This window comes from Colobus angolensis, unplaced genomic scaffold (assembly GCF_000951035.1).
Source record: "Colobus angolensis palliatus isolate OR3802 unplaced genomic scaffold, Cang.pa_1.0 Scaffold214, whole genome shotgun sequence".
Lineage (NCBI taxonomy): Eukaryota > Metazoa > Chordata > Mammalia > Primates > Cercopithecidae > Colobus > Colobus angolensis.
In genome coordinates, this window is record NW_012115311.1 from 4,860,606 (window position 1) to 4,869,703 (window position 9,098).

Consider the following 9,098-nt stretch of genomic DNA (forward strand, 5'->3'; position numbering starts at 1 on the left):
TTTTACCATGTTGGCCAGGCTGGTCTTGAACTCCTTACTTCAGGTGATCCTCCTGCCTCGACCTCTCAAAGTGCTGGGATTACAGGCGTGAGCCACCATGCCTGGCCATGTTTGATTTTGTTTAGGACCTAGTGCTTTCATTCATATGTGTCTTTAGAAATGAAAGCTTTACAAATGAAGACATAGCATAGCTTCACCATATTTTTTCCTCGTCTTTAAGAAATGAGTGGATAGGGATCTACTAGTAGATCTCAAACTTTACATTTAGTAACAGTAAAATATTTCATCAGTTCTGAGGTTCATTTTCTTTTATATTTAATATTACTGAATTGATGAGTTGATACTAGAATGTCTTAAAATTTATAGCTTTTTTTTCTGTCTTAATATTATGCAAAATAATGATGCATGGTTTCAGTGGCATCTTAAATTCATTGAAACATGGCAATGATAGCCATCATTTATTGCATTCTTTCTAGGCACTGAGCTAGAGATGTTACAGGTTTTTTGCATTAATATATTAGCACTTCCTAAGTTAATGTTAAGTGCCAGTACAACCCCACTCCCAATTTTCAAGATTTTTAGCAAATTAGGAGAGTTTAGCCTTTGCTTCATTTTGATTGTGTACTTTATGGCCAGTACATTTTTTTGAATGGTGCTCTTAAAAATTAAAAGTCTATGAAGTGATGATAGCTGCCATATCCAAACCTCCCCTATGTTAACCTCACAAATACTGACCAGAGAGACCGTGTTAGCATTCTTATTTAGTTTGTTGTTAGTAATCAGGTGCCCAAGACTCATATTTTTTCTTTGTTGTATATATTGATCATAGAGTTGAGTGGAGGAGACAAATAAAGGAAAATATATTAGACCTGTTTTAGAAATGTTAAATGTATATTAAATTTTTTTGTGGAAATAACTAATGTTGCCAAATATACTATTTACTTTTTACAGCAACAAGCTTTAGAACTAGCTTTGGATCGTGCAGAGGTGAGGTGTGACTAAGTTACATATTGAAATAGTGTTGTCTTTAACTGACAAAAGCTCAGTGTTAAGAGATTTTTGTATGTGATTTTTAAAGGAGCACATTATTATTTTAGGACAAGTATGCATATCATTTTGCTATAAATATATAAAAATACCAGGTGATATTTGGATCACCTATTACTTGGAATCCTCAAGATAATAATGTTATGGAATAAAACTTACTTGAACAAGGATGTAGAATTTCCAAAAGTGTATTTTCCTGTTTTGACAAGTTTTCTAATTACTCAAAGGAAAAAATAGCTAAGGTATACAGTATACGATTTTTCATACATTAAGCATATTTTGAACAACCATAAAATACATTGATAATATTTCTGACCTGTGAAGTCATGGTTGTGAAACTATGATTTTGCTTACGGCAATTAAATACTCTGCTAAATTGTAGTGCAGTTCAAATTTCATTTGCTTGAAACTGACCTTTATATGTTAAGTAGTTTTTCCTACAAGATGTAATTCAGAGACTTAAGTGACTGAATAGCCTTTTTAGCCTTACTTACGTTTTAGATATACTCAATACAGTTGTTCATAGTCAAAAGCAAAAGGCTAGCTATTCTCATAAACTTTTGTTTTTTAGTACGTCATTGAAAGTGCCCGACAGAGACCTCCTAAAAGGAAATACCTATCAAGTGGAAGGTATGAATAATTAATTGGTAACATCTTAGATTCATTGAAATATGATGATGGCCACCTTTTATTGCATTCCTAGTAGGCACTGAACTAGAAATTTTATAGGTTCTTTGCATGTATTTGGAATTTCTAAGTTAATGTTAGCTGCTATATTCAGCTCCACGCCAGTTTTTGGGAAATTGAGGAAAAAATGTTAAAATTTAGGAAAAAATTAAATAACATTCATGTCGTGATGATTACTATATTAACATTTTATATATTTGTTTCATTAAATTTTTTTAGAAAGTCTGTATTTCAAAAACTTTATGACTTGTATATTGAAGAATGTGAAAAAGAACCTGAGGTTAAGGTAAGTATACATTTTTATTGTGTTGTAGTTTATGAAATGTAGAAGAGAGTAATTTGGAGGAGTTACATTTGGAGTCTTATTTTTGTGTGTGTGAGTGAACTAACATCTTTTTTAGCCAGATACTAGTCAGTTCTGCAGCTGACCCAGAGCTCTGGCTAATGTGGCCCCAGGCAGAGATCACCTGCTGAGGTAGGAGTGAAGGAACAGTTATATTAAATAACAGACTGTCTCACTAGGAAGTCATGAGCAAAGACACAATATGTATTATCTTTTGCTTCTTCTTCCTTTGAGAAGTGATTTATAAATTTATAGCGCTTCCTCCTGAGAAGTGATTTACAAATTTATAGCAGTAACCTGTTTTCTCATGATGATTTGAACTGGAAAGCCAGAGCTATTACAGAGCATGTATGAAATTCAAGTACAGTAATAAAAAGTGAGCTTGCTCATAAAACGAGTTCATGGCCAATTTAACTTAATTCATTTTTATGTAGCAAAAGATGTGGGTAGTAGAAATGTAACAGAAGTTGATTTATTAATGTCTTTGAGCCCTCGGGTTGGAAGAGCCTTAAAGGTCTCTATGAGCTTTTGTTGTCTGTCTTTAAAAATGAATACAGTTTTACTATTCAGGCCAGAAACAGTGGAATTCCAGTAGTGTCTAACTTTAAAATCTTCATATTAGGAAAAAAATTATTTTTAAACTTATAAATCTTACAGTATGTTTTTCATAAGTTTTACTGATATATACGTGACATACAATAAATTGTACATGTTTAAAGTATATATTTTTTAAGTTTTGACATGTGCATTGTAGATAGAAACACCCATGAAATCATCACTACAAATAATAGAATGTACATATTCATCACCTCAGCGACAGAACTAAAATAAGAGAGCTGCATATGTGAAGATTCTTTTGGAATTGGCAAGCTGCTCTCCACCAGCTAAATGTGCCTACTACATGTTTTTATAAATGAATTTTTATTGGAACCCATCACACCTGTTGGTTTGTATATTATCTAGGGCTGGCTCACAGGTACAAAGACAAATTGAGTGTTGCAGCACAAACTGTTTGGCCCACAAGCATAAAATACTGTCTGACCCATTAAGAAAGAAAATTTGTAACCTCTAGTCTAGATGGGATCAACTCCGTGGTAGCTAATTTGTTTTGTTGAAGAGGTACAAATACTATAAAAATTTATCTAATTCTGTCTTAAGTCAAATTGTGAGGGGTTTCACTACACTGAAAAGACTAACATTTTTAGTCTCTCTTTACTAGTTTAACTTCAAAGTGGTTAAAAGTTGTTTGCCTTTTTAAAGAATTTTCAGATTACTTAATGTTTTCATTCTATGGTGATGACTAAGAATTTATCACTTCTCTCTGTATGTGTGTATGATACATGTTTAATATATATTTACTAAATATAAGATATTCAAGACATTTTGTTTTTTTTGAGATTCTGAAAAAATATTCTATTTACTGTTATCTTTGCTAAATGAGATTTGATGACATGATTTGTTAAATCTGTAAGTAGGTTTTATTTTGAACCATACGCATTTTTAAAATCATGGACTTTGTTGTGGTTTTTAAGGTGCTGTTGAATTGGATTTACAGAATATGTCCAAATTGCTTACTTCGTCTTACCAATTAGATATTTTTAGGTTCAACATTTCAGCTTAGAGTTGTTGAACTTGTTTGTATCTTATTTAGCCTATAAAATATTTAAGAAATGTGCACTTCTTAGATACAACCAAAGAGAATGCTCCATATTCTTTAGGTTAGACTTATACTTAATGGAAACTGTATACTTCTGTGTTTTATATATTTGCATTTAATGATTTTATATTCTACTTATTTAAATATTTTTATTAAGTATTCAAAAGTGTTTTATATTTAAGTGCTTTTATTGTCTTGGAGGTCACCAGTTTTTAAAATATGAATTAATTTGCTTGAAACATAGTAGTAGATAAAAATTAAGTTTACATAGCTGTCCCTTATGTAGTGGCTATAGTTTTGTGAGCCTTCTTCATTTATTCAGAATGATAATGCGGAAAGAGCACCAAAAGGTTACTTCAAGCCTGATTTTGTTAAATCATAGCATTATTTATTAAGGTTATACTGGATTATTTTAATGAGCTCTGCCTCTTTTTAAAGCAGAAATTAAGAAGAAATGTGAACTTGTTAGAGAAGCTTGTTATGCAAGAGACTTTGTCATGTTTAGTGGTCAATCTGTACCCAGGAAATGAGGGATATTCTCTGATGCTCAGGGGAAAAAACGGATCAGGTAAGACCCTCCAGAGCACAGCTGTCACAAAATACTTTTGCCAGGCAGGATGTGCTGTTTTTTTAAAGTAGTTTTTTAACCTGCTAAAGCATTTGTCCTTCAGATAGTGATGACTTAGTGATAAAAACAGATTTTGATCCCCATTTTCTTCCTTATGATATGTTTTGGTAGAATATTAGAAATTATTTCTCTTACGGTTATCTTTCCAGAGTGTGCATTTTAGAAGTATTCTAATTGATATGTCTTTGAAGTCCAATTATAAAAGCATCTCAGAACCAAAGGAAAGGTTAAAAAAAAAAAGGAAAATTATAGAAACATAACTTACAGATAATTAAAATAGAATTTCCTTTCATTCTATTGCTATTTATATTTTAAGATAGCATACCGTGTTTAAAGGTAGGTAATCCTGCAGTTTGAATATGAGTCTGAAATCTTAAAAATTAAGCAGACTTGCTGCCTTTTGAGTAATTTTCACATATTAAAAATATTTCTATTAATATTGAAAATGAGCATTTCTGTTAATGGTGAATATGAAAATAATTTAAAAATATAAATACTCTTCAGTTTGGTTAAAGAGATAAAAAAATTTAATAATGATGATAATGTGAGTTCTACAAGGAACTCTCATAGCTAGAATTTTGTGTGTGTGTTGATAATTAGTTGTAAAGGGTAACACCAAGAGAATTTTGTTCTAAAAGTGACCACTTTTCAGATAACGCAGCAAATTGTCCTCTGATTTCCAGATTAGATTAATTGGTCTTCAGTGAACTTTCAGTTACTTTGACGTTGGAATTTTATCATATTCTGATTATTTTGCTTTGGGCTGTGATTCAGATGTTTTTTCATAATGTGTTAGGTTTTTTTCCCCCCCTTAAATAAAGAAGGACATTAGGAGGGACTTTTGGTTTTGTTTTTTTTTCAATCCTTGCTTTGTTGAAATGCCTTTTGGTTTTATTATAGACATTTTTTTTAAAAGCCGTTTGAATTATACAGCTAAGCTTTCAGTGAGCGTTGTCATTTTCAAACTTTATGTTTTAAATTAAGATTCTGAGACCATTCGACTGCCCTATGAAGAAGGAGAGTTGCTTGAATATTTGGATGCAGAAGAATTACCTCCTATTTTGGTCGATCTCCTAGAAAAATCTCAGGTACAAAATTTTTGTCTTTAAAATGTCTTTATATTTGTTATATGTATATGATATAGATATGTCACATTTATATGTATGTATACATGTATGTATATAAAAGACTATATGATGTTTCGTGACAGATGATGTTTAATTTCTATCACTGTTCCCAACAGCCTTTAGAACATGAAATGAGGCTGGGCTTTGGTGGCTCATGCCTATAATTCCAGCACTTTGGGAGGCTAAGACTTGAGGAGGAGGATCACTTGAGCCCAGGAGTTTGAGCTCACTACAGTCTCAAACCCCTGGGCTCAAGTGATCCTCCTGTACCACTGCAGGACTAGAGAAGGAAGGATTAGAGAAGGAAGAGGTAAACCAGAATTGCAGTGATTGCACCACTGCACTCCAGCGTGGGCGATAGAGCAAGACCCTGTCTCTAAAACTAATAATAATAGAAGATGAAATGAGACATACATAGCTATCTGGAAATGGATTTATTGTGTGATCTTTAACCTTCAGGGTATACTGAAACGTATAGACGTAGTTCTTCTAAAATAGTTAGAACAATTAGCTCATTAACTGGAAATTTCCATGTAGTTACAATTAAGAAATTATGAAAGAAACCACTTTGAATATTTATGAAGTTTTTCAACTGGGGGCCAGAAACTGGCCTTTACGTCTGTACTTCTCTTTACATCTGTACTTCTCTTCACATCTGTACTTCTCTTCATAGCTTGCCTAGATAAGCACTCCCTTGCCCTGTTCTACTTCCTTCTTACTGCCTTAACACCAGCCATGCTGTGTACTCTACTGAGGAAAAAGAAGACATCACATGAGAGCTCTCGTTTCTTCCTAGCATCCCTACCTCTCCATGTCTGCCTGCCTTCCTGTTAAAATAGTTGATGTGTATTGTTTATAGGCATCCATCCCCTCCACTTGTTTTCTGGATCCTCCCCTTCCTTCTCAAGGACTTAAAATTATAACCTCTCTTTTTTTTTCTATTTCTCTTTCTCTACTAAATGCAGAATGCAAGCATACTGTGTTAGAGGTTGAGTGTCTCAAATCTGAAAATATGAAGTCCACAGTGTTCCAAAATCTGAGCACTGACATGACACTTAAAAGAAATGCTAATTGGAACATTTCAGATTTCACGTTTTTTAATTAGGGCTGCTTAACCTAAGTATAATGCAAATATTTCCAGCTCCAAAATGCTTCTGGTCTGAAGCACTTCAGATAAGGGATACTTAACCTGTATGTCTCAAATAAAAAAAAAATCCTCCCTTCTCCAGCTACTGCTCTTGTTACTCTTGACGGCAATGCTACTCAAAGAATTTATAGTCATTTCCTTTTTTGCACATCCCATTCTTCCCACCGCCCATCTCATTTGGCATCATGACGTCATTCTGCAGAGGTTGCATTTGTCAAAGTTATCAATGATCTCCATATACTGAATAATTGGTCACTTTTCTGTTCTCTTCTTAATTGGCCTCTTAGCAAAGATCAGTGGATATAACTGCGTCCTGCTTGAAATGCCTTTCTGTTAACTTCTGAGACATCATTTTCCTGGTTTTCCTCTGCCTTCTGTAATCCTTTGGTCTTTTTTACTATGATCCCTGTTCCATCCATAAACGTGTGTGTTTTCAGGTTCAGTTCTTGGCCTTCTGTTTTTCTTCAGTAATATTCTCCCTGAATGATTTCAGCCAGTTTCATGTGTTTTTAAGATGTTACTTACTCTATTGCCTATATGCCTCACCATGGCCATTCCACCAAGCTCCTAACTTACATACTTAGTTGGATATATAATAGGTTCCTCAAATTTAACATGACAAAAACAGAACTTTATTTTACCTCCCAAACCAGTTTTATCACCAGTCTCTTCAGTCTGACAGATGACCCTATCCTCACCTTCCACATTCAGTCCATCAGCAAATGCCAGCTCTCTCTTTAAGATACATGGTTGTGCCCAGTGCTCTGAACAAAACCCTTGCTCTCCTGTTTGTCTTCATCTTTTTTTTTTTTTTTTTTGAGACGGAGTCTTGCTCTGTCTCCCAGGCTGGAGTGCAGTGGCCGGATCTCGGCTCACTGCAAGCTCCGCCTCCCGGGTTTATGCCATTCTCCTGCCTCAGCCTCCCGAGTAGCTGGGACTACAGGCACCCGCCACCTCGCCCGGCTAGTTTTTTTGTATTTTTTAGTAGAGACGGGGTTTCACCATGTTTGCCAGGATGGTCTCGATCTCCTGACCTCGTGACCTGCCCGTCTCGGCCTCCCAAAGTACTGGGATTACAGGCTTGAGCCACTGCGCCTGGCCTGTCTTCATCTTCTAAATGTCATCCTCACTCACTACATTCCATCCATCCTTGTTTCATTTCCACAATAAAACACTCCAAGCTTGTCCCTACAGTAAGAACTTCTCATGGGTTATTCCCTCTGTCTGGAATGATCTGTCCCTAATGTATCTGGCCTTTTCTTGTGATTCAGATCTTAAGTAAAACCTAAGGTTTTTATCTGCACATACAACCCAGAATGACCCTTCCCTGTTTGATTTCCTTTATAGAATTCATCACTATCTAAAATTATTTTGTTCTGTTTACATGTTTATTGCCTGTCTTCCCACAACTGAGTGCAAATGTTGTCTGACTACCGTATCTGTGAAGCTGTACCTGGATAGTGCCTAGCACATAGTATGCATTGTAGTTGCTCAGTAAATATTTATTAAAAAGAATGACAATAAGAATGACATAACATGGAGACCACAGTACCCACTAAAAGTTTTGAATGGGTGAAAAACATACTATGAGTGACTGTGGCAAGTCATAACTAGAAAGACTTCAGTGATAACAGTTCTTACATTTGAGCATAGAAAGGACTGAAAAACTATTTTTCATTTGAATTTTATGTTTAGCTTCCCTCCTATTAATAAAGGCTAAGGACAAAGATTTTATTTCTGAAAATTTTAGCAGAGCAAATATAGAAGTTGTATCTAGAAGCTGAAACACTGGCAAGGTTGATTGGCAATTTATAACAATGATAAACTTTATAGTAATGGCAAAGTTAGCAAAATGTAACAGTAAGCCAGTGAGCTGCAGAAGAACAGCTCACTGTTCCAAGGATCAAGAACAGTTCCAAGGATCTGTAACATAATAGTATGTAAATGCCAAAAGTCAGTTGACTTGGTAGATGCCAAAGTCAATCTATAATTAGAAACTGTTAAATAGTTTTAAATTGCTTCTTGTGTCATAGTGATGAATATAAAATACTTCCTCTGAAAAGGTTTACACAGTGTTAAGTCTACCAAGGAAATCTACTGAAGAGTGCATACATGAGTGGCCAGAAATGTTGCATGAATGTAAAGGATGCGAAATGTTTGATATAAACTACTTATTTAGACTTTTGGGAAAAAAATGACATTTACATATTTTTACCCGAACAGGTTAATATTTTTCATTGCGGATGTGTCATAGCAGAAATACGTGACTACAGGCAGTCCAGTAACATGAAATCTCCTGGTTACCAAAGTCGGCACATTCTCTTACGTCCAACAATGCAGGTAAGGATGTTTAACATCTACAGCCATCTGATCTTTGACAAACCCGAGAGAAACAAGAAATGGGGAAAGGATTCCCTATTTAATAAATGGTGCTGGGAAAATTGGCTAGCCATAAGTAGAAA

General features: G+C 34.5%; 1 protein-coding gene across 1 annotated transcript in view; it reads left to right on the forward strand.

The window, feature by feature from the left end:
• The first annotated feature begins 950 nt into the window (after positions 1-950).
• The window catches only part of SUPT20H (suppressor of Ty 20 homolog (S. cerevisiae)), a 41,655-nt gene continuing 33,507 nt past the window's right edge, over positions 951-9,098 (forward strand). The window contains exons 1-6 of the mRNA XM_011943011.1: positions 951-987; positions 1,619-1,677; positions 1,954-2,020; positions 4,173-4,302; positions 5,347-5,450; positions 8,860-8,976. Coding sequence (XP_011798401.1) covers positions 4,215-4,302; positions 5,347-5,450; positions 8,860-8,976 — 309 coding nt within the window. The 5' untranslated portion in view covers positions 951-987; positions 1,619-1,677; positions 1,954-2,020; positions 4,173-4,214. The remainder of the gene's footprint in view (positions 988-1,618; positions 1,678-1,953; positions 2,021-4,172; positions 4,303-5,346; positions 5,451-8,859; positions 8,977-9,098) is intronic.